The sequence below is a fragment of the Squalius cephalus genome (assembly GCF_949319135.1).
Source record: "Squalius cephalus genome assembly, chromosome: 15".
Classification (NCBI taxonomy): domain Eukaryota; kingdom Metazoa; phylum Chordata; class Actinopteri; order Cypriniformes; family Leuciscidae; genus Squalius; species Squalius cephalus.
In genome coordinates this window covers 31,083,664-31,102,666 of record NC_137136.1, presented here as the reverse complement: position 1 = coordinate 31,102,666, position 19,003 = coordinate 31,083,664, and the positions used below count along the sequence as shown (strand labels likewise).

Below are 19,003 nucleotides of genomic sequence, written 5' to 3'. Positions count from 1 at the left end.
CCAATGAATTCCCCACGGACAAAATCAAGTTCCGACCTGCATTTTTTTCTGGTTCCAGAAGCCGTTTCACTCTGATATACGTCACAATAGGGAAAAGACAAGCACAACTTCTGTTTAATACCAATTTTAAATTACCAGTATAAACTCTAATCAACTCTACCCTTAAAAACAGTTCATTATTTAAATAAAAGAATGCGAGCGCTGTGTGCTCAGGCTCTGGCGTTCTCAGCGCCGTCAAAATAAAAGTCACAACAACAAGTGCGGCTTACGTCACTTCAGAGTTCCTACTGGCTCGTTGTCCTTCATGTCCTCAGGTAATCTTAATCAAAATAACTTCTCCCTCTTGCAGCAACATCTCTGTTGATGTCCTTTTCAATGCAACCAGGAAAACGTTCCTAGGAGAGCCATTAGTCCTCGGTGAACCACCCGAGTGGCTCGTTCCTTGAACTCTACCCTTAAAAACAGTTCATTATTTAAATTAAAAATACATATTTTATAAAAATTTTAACTGTAAGGTACACCTAAGGGGCTTTCTAGGGCTTTCGTTCCTAGAACTATTGGCGGAAGTTCCCGGATTTTGGCGCGTTCGCACTGCAGGAACTAGGAACGATTTTAGTTCTAGGAACTCTTTTGGAGGAACTAATGTAGCTCCTACTTCAGAGTCGGGTCTAAACCAGCACTATAGGAACTACCAGTGACGTTAGTGACACTGATTGGCTGAACGCACGCGAGACACCAGCACCCGCCATTTTTAAAAACCTGTGTAAACGCACAGATTATAGCCACTACCTCTACGAACATGGGAAACAGTGATAGATAGGCCTCTTAACCTTTAAGCTAAGGAGAAAATCCAATGCAACTTTGAGGGGACCAAGCAAAACATGATTATGAATTTCTGCTCAGCTAGCAACACTGGATATAAACCACACGGCATACGCTAATACCTTTTCATATACTGTCTTTCTATGTATAACAGTTATATCCAATAATGTATTAGACAGGACTGTTAGACAGATCGTAAACTAATGAACACGGAGAATGCGAGCGCTGTGTGTTCAGGCTCTGGCGTTCTCAGCGCCGTCAAAATAAAAGTCACAACAACAACAAGCGCGGCTTACGTCACTTCAGAGTTCCTACTGGCTCGTTGTCCTTCATGTCCTCTTGCTCCCTCTTGCAGCAACATCTCTGTTGATGTCCTTTTCAATGCAACCAGGAAAACGTTCCTAGGAGAGCCATTAGTCCTCGGTGAACCACCCGAGTGGCTCGTTCCTAGAACTAAGTTCCTAGAACTATCCGGTGCGAAAGCCCCTCTAAAGTCCACCTGTAGAAAACAACTCCCCCTTTTTTTATTTTCCCACTAAATAGCAACAAACACCAATCACAGCACTTAAACACCTGTAGATTTTGAGACAGAAAGCCTTCTTGGTGTTGAGAGTAAAGATGCCCGCTGGTTAAAATGAGCACCAAAATCATGTGATGGTTTCCATAAGTAAGGGGAGATTGATGAGTTGTGGAGGATGTGAAGTGGACTCATACTGACTGATCAAATTTAGGAAATAAATATGCCTGGAGAAATTTTGTTGCTTCAAGATACACCGTTCATATACCAAAAACAGAATAATATGTGTGAGTTCTTAGAAAATACTAGATATGATTCAATGCCAAAAGTGATTAAATAAAGAGAACATTTGGTCAATGATTATATCATTAACTACTATGTACTTAGATTAAAAAAAAAAAAAAAATTATACATATATCACGTTGGGAGGGATATGGGTAAGGTTAGGAACGGGTTTGGTGGTATGGGTAGGTTTAAGGTTTAAATTACATCTATAATTACACTATTGACCTTTCCCTTAACTCTTAATCCACGGGTTAAGGGAAAGGTCAACAGTGCAATTATAGATGTAATTACAGACATTAAATACAGCTGTAATTACATGCAGGTGTTTTTTTTATAAAGACTATGTAAAATATATATGTGCACAATAAGAGCATTAAATACATTAATATAATTTAGTATATTAATATAAAGTAGCCAACTTTTGAAAACGGGATTCAAAGTGCAAGTTTTTGAAAACGATACCGTTATCGTCTCCATGTAAACTACAAAAATGTGATTTGAATTTGTGAAAACAGTGAAGTCATGCCTATTACGTGTTCAGCCTATAGGCACGTAGTGTTTCTTAACAAAGTGACATCGCCAACTACTGGCCTGACAGCAGAACACAGCATTTTTAGTCGTTTTCGTGGATCACTGTGAACGAGGATCGTTTTTCTCGCCTACTGAGTGAAAAAAAAAGTCCTAGCTGTGAAACCACATGATCTAAATTGGATGCCCTCATTGGTATGACATCATGTAGGTGAGCGGGGCATGGATCAAACAGGAAGTTGACCCTGAAATGCATGAAGTGAGGGAAATCTATTTTACACAAACCTTTGATGGAAACATGAATATGATGCACTACTGCAAAAAAATCTTTCATTAATTTTGTTAATTTCATTTTTCTATTTTCAGAATTAGGTTGTTTTTATTTTGTCCCATCCACCAAAACACAGATGGGACAGCATGATTTTGGGTGATTGGGACAGTACTCAAAGGCTTAGCTAATGAAGAAAATGATTAACCTTACAATAGAGAACCATTGTGTACATGCTCTGCTCTAAATTGGTGTTTCCCAACCTTTTCAATTGTGCAACCCCTAATCAACCGCAAAAATGTGGTTTAGGTTGCACCTAACTCTGAAAATAGAAAAAGATTTGTTTTTGGTACTTCTTTTGTTGCATTAATTCATCATATTCATGATTCCAACAAAGGTTTGTGCAGGTTAAATGTGTGTTTGTCAATTTATGGGTAATGGGGGCCACCCAAGCCTTTCATTCAAATGGCACTGCTCACCAACAAACAAACAAAAAAGAAAAGAAAAAAAAAGAAGAAAAAAAAAGAAAAGAAGGAAATGGGTCAGTGGGTTTTTAGGTCAGTGTACTTTTTTTAAAGTAATTTTAGACCTGAAACCTTTTTTTTTTCCTCATTCTTTTTTTACTAGTTTACACTTTTCAATGACTTTTGGACTTATTTTACCTCAACTAGCCTACATGTGTTACATGTGTTCCTGTTCATATGGATAGGATATATATATTCAGTATTATAAAGAAATGTATCATGTGTTGGGCTGATGTTTATGGCAATTTATGGCAAGAAACCTTACACAAGGTAGAAATTCAAAAACTATACCAGTCATCCTTAATTCTAGTTCACATTTACTTATAATTAATAGCTTTATAAATGGGGACATCCCATAGACTTGTATTGTTTTTATATAGCCTACAAGGACATAGCAAAAAAAGATGTCTTGTCAGGTAGGTTTAGCTCACTTCTGGATACAAATTTCTCCCCAAAATATGATTAAGTACACACACACACACACACACACACACACACACACACACACACACAAACTTTTTATATATATCTTTACGTAGACTCTCCATAGACGTAACGGTTAATGGTTTTTATACTGTACAAACGGTAGGCCTACATTCAATCCCCTAACCCTGACCCTAAAACTACCCATCTCACAGAAAACTTTCTACATTTTAACATTTTCAGAATACTTTATTTCATATGATTTATAAGCTGTTTTCCACACGGAGAGCAAAAAACATTTGGTCCCCGTAAAGTATAGGGAGTAACAGTTAACGTTACCAGGTAGGCTACACACACACACACACACACACACACACACACACACAAAGTAATTGCTGTAATAAATGTCACACCCTGTAATAACAACAGGCGAGAGACTCACTTCAGTCGGCCAACAGACACAGCGGACCGTGGTGATGTTCGTCGCTCCACAGGCTGTTTTCTCTCTGCTGGTGTTTCGGCTCCGTTAGTGGGTTTGCGGTTCGGCCAGACTGTTTACCACCCACATCTCTTCTCTCAAGACAGAAAAGTTTTCAACTTGGTAAGAATCGGTTTAACGGAGAAAGTGCTCAATAAAGCACCAGCTGTGGCGAGTTTGAATGGTATTTCCTGATTGTGGGATTTCAAAGCCGTTTCAGAGTTTCTTCCGTTTGGCTCCGAGGATGAGCGCGAGCGCACGGGACGAGGCGTCGGTACAGAGAGACGAATAACGGAACGGGCGGGACTTAAAAATCATGACGCTCAGACGAGAGAGGGAGAGAGAGAGAGAGAGAGAGAGAGAGAGAGAGAGAGAGAGAGAGAGAGAGAGAGAGAGACTCATCACACTCTTCCGGATTAGAAAAGCTATGTTCTCTGAACATTCGCAAAAAAATATTTTAACATTTAAAAAATGTTAGTTCAATATTTAAAACATTTCAGAAAAAAAAGTTGTTTTTGTAGGCCTACTAACTTTTTAAGAACATTATTAAAGACCAGATAACTTTGAAGGAACGTTACTGGAATAACTTTGCCAGAACGTTAGCCAACTGTTAGGTAGAAATGACATAGCCTACTTTTTAAAAACATCTTCTGCCAGATAGCCTGTCCTTAAATGTTCCCCACACTTTATGACCATGTCATAAACAATGAACTGATAACGAGTTAAATAATTAACTGATATCATACATACTAAATGATTGTTGTTGTGTCCCAATGACAAATGCATTATACGCACATAGGCTACTCAACTAGGCTATCTATAGTGTAGTGTATGAGGTTTAAAAGTGTAATTTTTCATCCAACATCGTAGACAGATATCCATTTGGCTGTGTCCAAAATCACATACTATTGAGTAGCTACTTATTTTGAATAAGTAAATACTCCAAGACTGCTAAAAAGTGTGTTCTATATACAGTAGTCAACATTTGAAGTGGATCAAAAAAGTTAATTGAAGTTGTCCTAAAACAAGAACAGTTTTTGTTCAAAATTCATGTAAGGTTTTAATCCACTTAAAATGTTGACTACTGTAGTATGAGTGTGTGTAGTATGAATGTAATCTGGACGTAGGCTACTACATTCACCATGTTGTCATTATCATGTGACCAACGTCGCTTCACTGCCATTCATAAATCCTCTCCCGTGGCCTCATGGGATAGTTAAGTCCATCGTATGCACACTTCAGAATCTCACCCGAAGAAGTCAGTCATCCGGGTACTTTCTGCCTACTCTTTTATGAGGACTGTGAATTCGGAAATACATCTTTTGTCACACACAGTTTTTCGCCTTCTATATAGCAGGGATGGATGCGATTTTGGATGCAGCCCTTCCCTTTTGGCTAAGGAAGTAAAGCTGCAAAAGTTGAGTGTCTGACATTCCACACTTGGTTAAATAAGTGCATCATCCATGTATTTGAAGTGCACTTTTTGTAACAACTAGAACTGTTTATACTACAAATGCATTAGAATAGTGCATGAGTACACAAATTGGGATGCACTGAAGTGGTTCGTTGCACAAATGTTTAACCCCGTCTCAAACTCACTGGTTGAGATTAGGAAGAGCTGCCTACAGGTTTTCTCATTGGCCCGCCCCGCAAATATTGGCCAATGAACAAACCTGGGAACAAACCTGAAATTTGCGATTTCAACAGGGTGAGCCTCTGAGGAAGCAAAAAAAAGTGCAACGCTGCAATATACCGGTGAGGAAATAAGAGGCCTTTTAGTGGACGTCAGTGAGAAGAGGCTTAATAACCTCTGGCTACTTGTGAGGAAACAGCTTAGCACTTAATGAATTGACATCCTGTCTGCGAATCTTCAACAAGTTTGCTATTGAATATTCAGTGTGAGTTATGTTTGCAGAGTTTACATTAAAAAACATTACTGTTTTATTGTAGAAGAAACATTTTGCAAAAGGTAGAATTCTGTTTATGGCACTGATCATTTGTTTATCTGCAAAGAGTAATTGACTCACACAAAGCGATTCAGAGACGTCAAGGCTATAATGTGATTGGTTTATGAGTGATCCAGTTTGATCCTGGTTTACTAGGCACACGTTATGGTTTCTCCAACTACAGTGACTTACTTAAGCAAAAATGACTAACTTTTGGTTTCTGTGCGGATCTGACGCCTGTACTGAACTGTAATGGGCAGCATAGATGAGGAAAAACAGGTATGCTTGAGTATTCTGTCCTTTTTTTAGGGTCGCATCTTGTGACATCACTTCCTGTTTTTGGTTTGTTTAGATGTATTTTGGTGCGTTCATATTTCAGTCGAACCGCGCCAGAGCTCATTTGGAAGTGGCCCGAAAGTCTCGGTCCGCTTGTTTGATGTGCACTATAGGGTTTGGATGGCAGCGTTCACACTTGTTCCAATGAACCGCTCTAACAGAGCAATTGCACCAGAATTTGTTGTATTCAAACCAAACCTGCCAAGTGTGAACACACCAAAAAGAAGATGCTATTTATGTAATAAATATTGATTTTAATATAAATATAAGTGCAGAACTGGCTTGAGTTTGGTATTGTTTGCATGTGCATGAGGTTTCAAGCACTGGCACAGACAAATAGACTACACAGATAAATCCAGGAACAGGTTTCAGCAAATATTTTGTCACTACTTGATTTTATTGTATTCAGTCCACTAGTACTTAATCCATTTGTGTTGGGACTGCTTGAATAATGTTTGCTGCATTAACTGATACTAGGCAGTGGATTTTAGTTCCTACCATGCTTTGCATAGAGTGGATTAAGAGAGTGAACTTATTCTCAAAATGTTAGTCTGTGATTACATGCAATGCGTTTGTAGTCGTATTGTGCTGCGTTGCGAACGTGTGTCAGACTGTCAGGTGATGGCAGTGGATCCCTCTAGTGGCGCAGCTTTGTGTCTTTTCCACTTTGAAGAGTCTACAGGCAAAGTACCTGGTTCATTGACATCACATATAAGACTCTCAGTATCTAATGTAGTATCGCCACACGCTTTCTCACTGTTACACACAGATCTCAGTCCATAACACATACAAATGTGACACATCATTATTTTAATACCTTTATTTTATTTAAATTAGAAACAAAAGTTTGATCAAAAAAGTTGACATAAATAACATCATTGTAATTCACATTTCAATAAGTTACAAAGTTTTACAATTGTTTTAATGTATTTCTTTAAAAAACAGGAAAACCAAAAGACCTCACCCCAAACCATGTTTTTCAAATATGAATAAATTGATAAATAAAAAGATAAAATATTAAAACTTGCCCAGAAGCTTCTGAGTCCCCTTATGTCCCATTTATAATGAAAAAGTAGAAATCTTACGATGTTTTTTTTTCTAACAATAATAATAATAATAATAATAATAATACTGTAACTATCATCATTGCTTTAATGCAAACTATTCTTATTTTCTTTTTTAAATAGATTATTTTAAGCTTAATTATTTAAACCTGATTATGGTCATTTACTGTGGCTGGTCTTCTCTCTTTTATTTTTAACATATATATTTTTTTTGTTTTGTATGAAAAATGATACTTTTTTATTTGTAGAGCTAAGAAGGTCCATAGGAAGTAGCGTGTTTTTTGTGTTAATACTCTTGACATCTTTCCGTAACTGTGTGTGCTTGTGTGTTTGAATGCGTGTGTAATTTATGTACATGATTTTTTTTATTTGTCCTTTGCATATTCACACATGTGTGTCTGTGTGTGCAAGATAACAAACATCTCACGTTAGCAATTTAACCTGTGCAGCTCAACACCTGGCGTCTGTGTCTGCAATGTGAATGCTTCAATAATCTCCATCCTGAGAGAGAGAGAGAGAGAGAGAGAGAGAGAGAGAGAGAGAGAGAGAGAGAGAGAGAGAGAGAGAGAGAGAGAGAGAGAGAGAGAGATTAATTGCATTGCACTGATGTTAGCATTTGTTCAATGTTCCACTTTGCTGTCTGTCTGCTTGCTGGATCACAGGCAAAAACCACCTTGGACAAGGAGCAGACAGTGACTCAGCTTTCAGGGTGAATCGCTGTTTCATCAGGCACCATAAATGAGAATTACAGCATCCTCAAATCATCACCCACAGCTTCTCTGCCATGTTAGATGAACTTCCAAAGTACTCTCACTCTTTCCAGTCAAGTGACTCCTGCGATGGTTCTTATAATGAATCAAAAAGATTGTTGCTGAGTCATTGTTGCCGTGTCGGGCTGGTCACGATGCTCAAACAATCAGATCAATGTTTTACAGAGACATGGTGTTCAATATACAAATGTCTCTCCATATTAATCTGAGAAATGAGAAAGTATTTTGAGAGGGATAAAATGACACACTTCAGCATTGAGGAGGTGAAAGGGCCAAACCTGACCTAAAACCTAAAGAAATGTGAACCTCAGAAGACCAAACATCTCAGATATGGCATATCAAATGTGCTTTCCACACGCAAACACACACACACTGTCCATGCAAGTCACAGTGAAGCTCAAGCCTGCTGCATGTGTGCTCTGGAGATCATGTCTATATTTTGCACATTTATGTGCACGTGTGTTTGAGTGTGTGTGTGCGATTAGATTGACTTATGAGTGCTTCTCATTGCAGCCAACATGCATCACTCACAGCAACTGGAAACAGGAATTCTGGGAACTTGCTGTAGACCTGAACACCTCTTTTGGAGTACAAACACAATGGCTATAAAAATGAGGTTCACTGATTTGTGATATTTATAGCATCTTCCCCAGAATTCCTGTATTGCTCGTGTTTCCTCCATTCGGCCCCAGGCACTGCACTTCCTGTAACCCTCACTGTCAGAAGCTCAGGCCCACGATGAAGAAGATTATACTTCACCCAAAAAGAGGAATTCTTTTATTAATCCTCATGTTTTTCTAAATCTGTATGCTCTTTCATGACATGTCAACTTTGGCTTCAGACGACGTAAATATAGCGTAGAAGTCAAATGTTTTACTTTTATGGAACTTTACATAGTTATTGAACTGAACTGAATCAACATTTAACCGACTGAATAACGGCTGTCTTCTGTAGAGCTGCTTTACGGCTGGATTTTATGCATAATTTTGTATTCCTGTTTATTACTCTGAAGCTGCTTTTTAAACAATCTGTAGCATATAAAGCGCTACATAAATAAAGGTGAAGGTTATTTTATGAGAAAGAGCAGCATGAACATTCCTCCAAATATCTTCTTTTGTGTTCCAAAGAAGAAATAAAGTCATACAGGTTTGGATCAACATGAGGGTGAGTAAATGATGACAAATTTATCATTTTAGGCTGAACTATCCCTTTAATCACATCTGAATTTACCAGTTATACTCTTATGTCATATGATATACATTCTGAATATTTTACATCGTTCATCTTCATGTCTCACACTCAAATGAAAAGCACACTAATAATTATAAGTAAGTACACTATTTATAGCACACAATAGGAACACTTTAAAAAACGGATCAATAACAAACTGCAGTCACAACGTTCACTGCAGGAATCATCATAGAAAGAGTGAGAGGGTTGCGAAGCGTGTAGTTAATTTACAAACAAACTGAAAAATTAGTAATTTATCAGAGAAATCAAGAAGTCACAAATGCATCAAACAGTCCATCGTAGCCACGGCAGGACGGCATGCAGCCCACCTCATGGCCAGTCGCCGGGGGGAAGGGCACAAAAACAAACAATGTTGCTAGGGCAATCCAAACATAGGCAATTGCCAACGGCAACCAGACAGGCCAATCAACTTACTACAACTTCAGAGGTAGTGGATTATGGTTGCTAGGTAACCATAGCCAGGGTCTCCCGTCATTTATGATTGGCCGTTTGGACCTTGTTGTGTGGTTTGTGATTTTCATAGAGAGAATACAAAGAGAGAATACCATGTCTACCATTGTTCAGACAAACAGATAGTCGGCCCCAAACTCAGACTGGTCGTGATGATCAAACAAGCAGATATTTCGAAGCAGATTAAATTGTGTGCACGATTTATTCATTTGTTCCCTCGATTTGTAAACCATGCGCACAATTTAGCCTACTATTTTTTTCCTGCATGTCACGTGCAGGCTCTGTATATTTTGACAAACTATACAAAAAAATATACAGTTTTAGTTAGGTGTTATGACTTTTTTTCTCTCATTTATATCGATGATTACTGATTACCTGAGACACACTTATGCTTTAATTATGCTTTTAAAGCCTCATCTATGGCTCAAGACAACCCTTGTGAAAAAGACGTGTGCATACTTGGACTGAATGTGCTCTCATAGTGTACTTGAAATCTTAAGTATATATATTTTTTAAAACTGTACTTGCAGATAATTTGATACTAATGAAATAAGTGCACTTAAAGTCTATGTACTATGACTATACTTCTTAATATACTTAAGTACACTTTTAAAAACTGCACTTTGTAATTAACAGTCAAATTAAAAGTTTTACTTCTTTAAATCATTTTGTTTTAATGATCATTTGTCGTGATTTACACTTATTTTGATGTATTGACTAACATAATAAAACGTAAAATATTTGATTATAATTTTAACTAGTGTTTTATTCAAAATTACATTTAAAGTTAATATATTTGGTAACACTTTACAATAAGTTTTCATTAGTTAACATTAGTTAACTACTTTATTAAACATGAACTAAGAATGGACAATACTTCAAAAGCATTTATTAATATTAGCATTTACTAAAGCATTATTAAAATCAAAAGTTGCATTTGTTAACATTCATTAATGCACTGTGAACTAACATGAACAAACTATGAATGACAGTATTTTTATTAACAAACATTAACAACGATTAATAAATACTGTAATAAATGTATTGCTCACTGTTAGATCATGTTAGTTAATGCATTAACTAATGTTATGCTACAGGGCCGTTGAATGCTTGAATCTGATTGGTTGACGAACGTTCTAAGGTGTGCATTATTTTCAGGGAAACGCACAGCTAAAGTAGTTCCAGGCAGGTCTTGACCGCATTACAGTTCCATATCACTTCGCGTAGTTAACGGTAATAACGGAAAATAGGATACAATTCATAACTAGAAAAAACATTTAGCCCCATGCGCTTGATCTGCAATTTTCAATGTCTAGCTTCACAATCAATGGAAACATGCAGTTTAATTTTAATAAATAAAGTATATTCCTATTCCTAGTCCTGCAGCACGGATTTTTATTGCAGATAATATAACAAATAAATAATTATTGATAGGCCTTACTTGTTAAAAGGCTTTTTTTTTTCATTTATTTGGCTAGTCTACTGTCATCTGTCAATAATAGAAAAAAAAAAGAATGAACGAATTAATTAAAACGAATTGAATTAATAAATAAATAATAATATTGACGCACATGCTTTGTCAATAATGTCTCATTATTGCAACATCTCTCTCTAATAACTGCATAAAGCCGAGCCGAGGACACACTTTAAGGCCGGTTATGAATGTAATTTGATGACTGATCATGCCCAAACGCGTGTTCAAAGTCGGTGTTTAAAATATGCTGCGATGAAAACAGTCAGAGAATGTGTCAGCTAGTCGTGTGTCCCAGCATTAGTCTGCTATCAGTGGCTCAAACCTCCGTTACTAACTCTAAAATGACGTTTTGGAATTAGCAACGGAGGCATTGGATTACATGCGTAAGAAATTAGACCTACATACAAGAGCGTTTTAATGACAAAAACTTTACAAACGTCTTGAAATACATAATCTGAACAATGTTTCGAGGTGTGGTAACTGTAGTATAAGCGGAATAATTGACGACAGGCCGTTGAATTATTAGAAAAATAATGCACACCCGAGGTGAACGGCCACTCCACTTCGCGTCGTGACCGCATTACCACCTCGGGTGTGCATTATTTTTCTAATAATTCAACGGCCTGTCGTCAATTATTCCTTACTTAACAAATTAGACCTTGACTCTGACATTGGCTCCCATTGTTTGGAAAAAAAATACAATGGGAGTCAATGGATCCCCACAACTGTTTGGTTACCAACATTCTTTTTAAAATATCATCCTTTGTGTTACACAGAAAGAACAAAGACATGTATACAAGTGTGGAACAACTTGAGGGCGAGTAAATTATGACAGAATTGTCATTTTGGGTGAACTAACCCTTTAAGTGCAAACTGAATGTGATGTGTATTATTTCCCTAAAAAGTGTCTTTTTAAATGTGTGCTCAAGTCTACTTCTTTTTCACAAGGGATAATTAACCATTTTATTCCTATTCACCTTTATAAGTATGTGTTTAGCATCCTTATACAGACAAACCCCTGCAGAACTCTAACCTCGTATCCACTCCTTTTTTTTCTCTTTCATTTCATCTTCTCAGTTTTTTTATTCTATCCTCCTTTTGCATGTTCAAGTAAACAGTAGATCTCTCTCTTTGTCTGTCCTCTCTTACCAGTCTCTGTCTCAGTAGGGTCTGTTGGCATCTTTTGGCCGTTTCAGCTGCACTTTGAGTCTTTTCATGCCGATCTGAAATCCGTTCATGGCCTGGATGGCCGTCTGAGCACTCGCTGGGTTATCAAAGCTCACGAAGCCTGAGAGAGAGAGAGAGAGAGAGAGCAAAGACAAAGAAACATGTTCAGTGTCCATGTAAAACTCACCATTGTGATGCAAGAGTGCTGTGGGTGTTCGCAAGAGTGTTGCTATACGGTTGCTAAGGTGCTCTGATTGGCTGTTAGAGACGAGTGCATTGCCATGCAGCTGCTTGAATGTGGTAGTCAAGTCACATTTGTTAATATAGTGCTTTAAACAATACAGATTGTTTCAAAGCAGCTTCACATTAATAAACAGGAAAATAACTAGGTAACATTTTATTTTACAGTGTCCTTTTTACACGTTACATGTAGCTAGTACAGTAAATTGTGCATTATTACTGTGCATGCAACTAACCATAAACCAAACCCTAACCCTACAAGTACATGAAGTTAATTAATAATTCTCTGTACTTAAAAGCATAATTACACTGTAACATGGACACTGTAAAATAAAGTCTAACCAATAACTGTCAATGTTGCAAAGTTCATCAATTATTAATACACACATCTTATGCCACTGTAAAGCAGCTCTAGCGAAGGCAATAGTGTCATTATTCATCCGATAGTACAGACAAATCGATAATAGTTCTATTGTGCACCAGAGTTTGAAGGTTAGTATTACGAACACATACGTTTTCTCATTCTTACCGAAGCATTTGCTTTGATTGGTGGCTCGATCGACAAAAACTTTTGCAGAAATGACGTTACCGAATGGTAGAAACATCTGGAGCATTTCAGAGTCAGTGAACTCTTGAGGTAAATGGTAAATGAAGATGTTACACCCCTCAGGACCTGCATCACACACATTAGACTCAATGTAAGCTTTATAGACAGATATAATCATAATGAGAAACAGCTCACATGCAATGATTTATAAAAATATATATATCTTGAAAAAAAACCAATGATTTGCCTCCATACCCTAGAGTAAAAGAAGTGCACTTAATTGTATTGAATGTGTACTTCAAATCTTTAAAGTATATGACCTGTACTTGCAGATAATATAATATTAATTAAATAAAAGGCCACTTAAGTGCACTTAAAGAGAGACACTTTCATGACTATAGGTGCGTTTCATTCGACCGTAAGTGGACTTCACAGGGTTTTCCACCATCTTAAAGGGATAGTTCGGCCAAAAATGATATTTAACCCATGATTTACTCACCCTCAAGCCGTTCGAGATGCATATGTCAATCATTTTTCAGACGTACACATTTTCAGTTATTTTAGAAAATGTCTTAGATCTTTCAGTGGTTATAATGTCAAGTTATGGGGTCCACCTCCTTCAAGTCCCAAAATGTGCATGCATCCTTCACAAAAGTAAGATATTCACAAAAGATATTTTTGTTTATAAAGTTTTAAATATGTATATTTTTACGACAAAACCGCACGGATTACCCTCAGAAGGCCTTCGTTTATCTCCCTGGAGCCGGATGGATTACTTTTGTGAAGGATGCATGCACATTTTGGGACTTGAAGGAGTGGACCCCATAGTTTCACATTATAACCACTGAAAGATCTAAGACATTTTCTAAAATAACTGAAAATGTGTTCGTCTGAAAAATGATTGACATATCATTGACATATCTCGAACGGCTTGAGGGTGAGTAAATCATGGGTTAAATATCATTTTTGGCCGAACTATCCCTTTAAGAGAGATCACAATCCGAAGGGAGCGAACATGTTCAGTTCGAAGGGCACTGCAAACGGCGTAGGGAATAAGGGAACATCGATACATCACTTCACACGAAGTGGAGAGCAAAAATCCCCCAAGTGTCATTGTGCACCGTTAATGTGACTATCGTTGAACCTACCATAGAGCAGAGCCGTTGGAAGAGATTTTAAACAGCTTTGTGATGGGAGGAGTTTATATTTACATTTGAGTATTCGTAAATATTGTTATTATACAAACTAGAGTATTTATGAATGGTTATGGTGATGAATGTTACATTTTCATAGTCAATCATATGAATATGTAAATCAATTAAAAGTGCTGAGAAGCAGCTGAGGCGCTGTAATGTTTTATTTGACTTCATTTACCTCAGGAGTGTTTATGCAGCTGCACGCGGGAAAGAAAGCGCTAGATTAGGCCATAGACCATAGATTAAGAACACATTTATACATAGTTCACTTCAACGGATATACCGTGTTCAGGGTGTAGGGAGCAGTGAGAACTGCGTAGGGACCCTGTCGAATGGAACGCACCAGATGTTTCTTAACCCACTTTTAACATGTGCACTTTGTAATAATATCAAATTAAAAGTTTTACTTTGAAGAACATTTTAAATCATTATGTTTAGTCGTGCTTTAAAGAAGTACACTTATTTTGATGTGTTGACTAACATAGGAGAGGACATGTAAAGTACTTGATTATAATTTTAACTGTAGTGTGTTATTCGCGATATTTCATTTAAAGTTAATATATATTATAAATGCACTAAATTACAACTTCTTTAGTACAAATATATATAAATACATGGCATACAAGTTTCAGTAGAAAAGGCATTGAAGTATATTTTAGTTTACCATAAATGCTTGTCAGTATTCTGGAGTACACTTTAACCATATTTCAATTAATAGAAGTAATTATGAAATTACATTTAAATATGTACTTAATTACTTAAGTGGGTCAAGCACTCTAAAGTCCAGGTAATTGCATTTAATATAAACTAAAACGTGATTAATTTTTATTTAATTGCAATTAACAGGCATTTCAGTGTCTGAAAACAATACATTCAGTTCACACACTCAAGTATGTTGTTTTTAAGTATATTTCCATAATAAGTACTTAAAAGTATGGTAAAGTGTACTTCTACTTCACAGGGTACAGTCTGACTTCCGAGGATGTACAAAAACACTTTATCTGAAATCGAATACTTCCCTGCTATATAGGGCCAGATTTACTAACAACTCCAGCGCAAACCCTCTTTTGGTGTTAAAAAACTACTGTCAGGATTTACTAAAGACACGCAGTGAAAAATTAGCACTGAAAAGGTTGGACAGGGATATTTTTACACATGCATTTGTAGGAGTTTCCATTTCAGACGCAAACTTTATGGGAGGAGAGTATTTAAATGAATCACGCAAGATGGTTTACTAAGGGTTGCACTCGTCAATTTACTGGTATTTGCACCATTATTTACCGCCCCAAAAAAAGCCTGTCTTAAATTTAATTTAGTTTGGTTTGTTAGATTGTTTTGGTCATTAATCCAGCACTTTTCTGGAATTGCTCTTTCACACTAATTTGCCCTGTTTGGTAAATCTGGCCCATAATATGCAAAGAACTGTACGGCAACAGAGTAGTATGTCAGAATACATATGTATTGTATTGTCAGAACAGTAAGCGAAAAGTACCCGGATGACCTACTATTTCCACCGAGATTCAATGGACACTTTACTATCCCATGAGGCACCGGGAGAGGATTTGTGGATGGCAGTGAAGCGACGCAACTAACGCCGTGAGTCACATTATAATGACAACATGGCGGATGTACTACTGACTACCCGAATTTCATTCAAACTACACACACTCATACTATATAGAACGTATTTTGTAACATTCTGCGAAGTATGTTTTTAAATCAGAACAATGGACTATAAATTATGCGACTACGCAGTGAATATGTCCTTTTTTTTTAACAGGAAATGAAATCACCTTCTCTCTGTTGCTGGGTTTGTTGCTGGGCAACCAGGGTGGGTTGCTGTAGAAACGGCTGGCTGACCAATCCATAAGCAGTCGGATAGGCTGCTGTGAAACACAGAGTTTGACACATGCTGAATCAGAAAGACAAAGGCTGATCTGACACAAAAGCCTGTGCGTGAGAGATGCAGCTGCTCGGTCACCTGTGTAATGCTGCATGCCTGCGTACGCCTGCTGGAGCGGATCCAACTGAAGAGCTGGACTCTGGGCTGGAGAGACCATGAGGACAAAGCATTTAGCATTTTCTGAATACATGCGACTGGTTCCTGTGTATGCAAAACTCACCGCCAAGATCTAAGAGGATTGTGGGTGGTTGATATGCAGTTGCTAGAGTGTTCTGGCTAGTTGTTGTTAATTCAAGCCTTCCCAAAGCATTAGGGACTCTCACCTTGATATGGATGAACACCATTGGTGTAGATTTCCAATGCTGGCTGTCCATTGTTGGTTGCCGGGACGTGACTATAGCCGTTCACTCCAATTGGTGGAGGCAGAGCCGACAAAGGTGTCGCCGCAATAGTGGGAGGAGTGTTTGCACCTGTAGCCAATCACAGAGCAGCGAGGAGTTTAGACTGACGAGAGCGCTAAACACTGGCCCAAATGAAACCCTGATAGTCTGACAGGTTTGCAGCAGAGCTCGTCTCAGTGCGCATCAAGGGCGCATAGCGGTTGCTAAAGGGACGCCCATTTAGGCACTCTTCTGAAACCTAAATGACAAACAAACTAGACAACCTGCGGTCTTGTGGACCATTGTAAGTCTACAAGACAGCAAGTGAACATGAAAAGTGCCATTTGGCCACTGAGCTCTTTGCATAAAGACCATTGTGCTGAATGTGCACTTGTAGTGCACTTCAAATCTTAAAAGTATCATTTTAAAAACTGTTCTTGCAGATAATATAATACTAATGAAATAAAAGGCCACTTAAGTGCATTTAAAGAGAGTACACATTCATGACTATTTTTCTTAACACACTAAAGTAGATTTTAAATCTTTTGTCCTGCTTTATAGAAGTACACTAATTCTAGCATATCAAAAGACATGTCAATTACTTTATAATTTGAACTGTAATGTGTTATTCGATATTTCAATAAGTTATTATTGTCATGATTCCCTTGTGTGGACTTTAGTTTGCCAATCTCCCCTTGAGTGTATAAATACCCAAGTGTTTCTCATGTTCTTTGTCTGGTGCTGTCCTTTGTTGGATGTTTCGTTTCAGTGTCTGGATTTTCCTGTGTTTGGATTATTTGGATTTTGTTCTTTGCCTGGTTTCTTGTAATGCTCTGCCTGGATTTACTTTCTGACTGTTTTCTTAATAATAAATGTCAAACTGCACCTGGATCCAATTCCCTGCCATTACTGAAACAGCCACCTTTACAATTATATTTTTATCATCATTGCAAATGTGTGGGCTGATTACAAATATATTTAAATACATGATCTACAAGTATATTTTAGTTTACCATAAATGCTTGTCAGTATTCAGCAGTACACCATATTTCAATTGATTGAAGTAATTTTGAAATTACACACAAAGCTGTACTTAAGTCCTTAATCAGTGGGTGAAAAGCACTCTAAAGTTAAGCTAATTGTATTTTATATCAATGTAAACTATAATACATTATTTAATTGTTAATATTGTAAAGTACCATTCTTCCGTAGTTCTTCTGTAATGCTGCCAGTATGGTAATGGTGGTAATTACCAGAAGAGGGTGTGAGTGGTGTGAGGATGCCGTTCGCATTGAGTGCCGCCATGTGCTGCATCTGCAACCCTGCAACTGTTGCAACGGGAGACAAGTAGGCGGACTGTGCCGCCAGCGCCTGTTGCTGAACCAGCTGCGGCAGACAGAGGAGAGAGTTAACGAGAGTGGACAACTTCAGCATGTGGTTGAATCTGCAGCTCACTTGCAAGCTAAATCCACAATGACTGTCATTAGTAATGGAAAGGACATGCAAACAACAGTATAACGGAGTACAGTGTCGTGCAGGGATTGAGTAAAGCATACGTGACATATTGGGTAAAGGGCTTAAGCTATGAAAATTCATCATAAAAAAAAAATTTCTGATATTTGTAAAGATAATACTCCAAAGACTAAAATAAACAAGACACTTGAATACTTGGGTGTTTAAAAGCACTTTTAAAGTATTTTAAAACACACTCTCATTATTAATTTATAACAATCTCTGTATATACTGTACATACAACTGTATAAACAAACGGGAATAAGCATAAACCATTTCAATAATTACTGTGTAAAATTATTATTATTATTGTGGTTATAAAGGAAAAGCATATATACCTTTCAAAAATTTGGGTTGGTAAGATTTTTGAATGTTTCTGAAATAAGTCTGTTATATGCTCACTACGGCTGCATTTATATGATCAAAAATACAATATGAACAGTAATATTTTTAAATATTACTACCGTGTAAAATATATTGTGAATATATTTTAAAATGTAATTTATTCCTGTGATCAAAGCTGAATTTTCAGCATCATTACGCCAGTCTTCTGTGTCACATGATCCTTCAGAAATCAGTCTAATATGATGATTTGCTGCTCAAGAAACATTTATTATAATAATTATGAAATTATTTTCCAGGATTCTTTGATGAATGGAGAGCTCAAATGAAAAGCATTAATTTCAAATAGAAATCTTTTGTAACATTATAAATTACTTTACTGTCGCTTTGGATCAATTTAATGTGTCTTTGCTAAATAATAATAATGAATAAATGCAAACCTCATACTAACATCAATTTGGTAATTCTGTTATAATTATTATGATTAAGAATTCAGCTTTTATGTGCTTATCTTGCTACATGGAGAGACTACATGAAATATTTCTACTTTAAAATTTATGTCACAGGCACACCTAGTGAA

General features: G+C 37.1%; 2 protein-coding genes across 6 annotated transcripts in view; both read right to left on the bottom strand.

Moving 5' to 3' along the window:
* cers2b (ceramide synthase 2b) overlaps positions 1 to 4,143 on the bottom strand; it is a 44,206-nt gene extending 40,063 nt beyond the window's left edge. For both annotated transcript variants that reach the window (XM_079894213.1, XM_079894214.1), the window contains exon 1: positions 3,810 to 4,143. The gene's annotated coding sequence lies outside the window, so the exon portion shown is untranslated. The remainder of the gene's footprint in view (positions 1 to 3,809) is intronic.
* Positions 4,144 to 6,939: 2,796 nt separating this feature from the next.
* The window catches only part of celf3b (cugbp, Elav-like family member 3b), a 47,434-nt gene continuing 35,370 nt past the window's right edge, over positions 6,940 to 19,003 (bottom strand). Inside the window, exons 8-14 of one of the 4 annotated variants that reach the window (XM_079894209.1) lie at positions 17,823 to 17,955; positions 16,513 to 16,659; positions 16,268 to 16,333; positions 16,080 to 16,169; positions 13,073 to 13,216; positions 12,286 to 12,424; positions 6,940 to 7,692 (exon numbers count right to left, since the gene is read on the bottom strand). In XM_079894209.1, coding sequence (XP_079750335.1) covers positions 12,297 to 12,424; positions 13,073 to 13,216; positions 16,080 to 16,169; positions 16,268 to 16,333; positions 16,513 to 16,659; positions 17,823 to 17,955 — 708 coding nt within the window. In that variant the 3' untranslated portion in view covers positions 6,940 to 7,692; positions 12,286 to 12,296. Of the gene's footprint in view, positions 7,693 to 12,285; positions 12,425 to 13,072; positions 13,217 to 16,079; positions 16,173 to 16,267; positions 16,334 to 16,512; positions 16,660 to 17,822; positions 17,956 to 19,003 lie in introns of all 4 variants that reach the window. The other 3 variants (XM_079894208.1, XM_079894210.1, XM_079894211.1) reach the window with 3 other exon arrangements.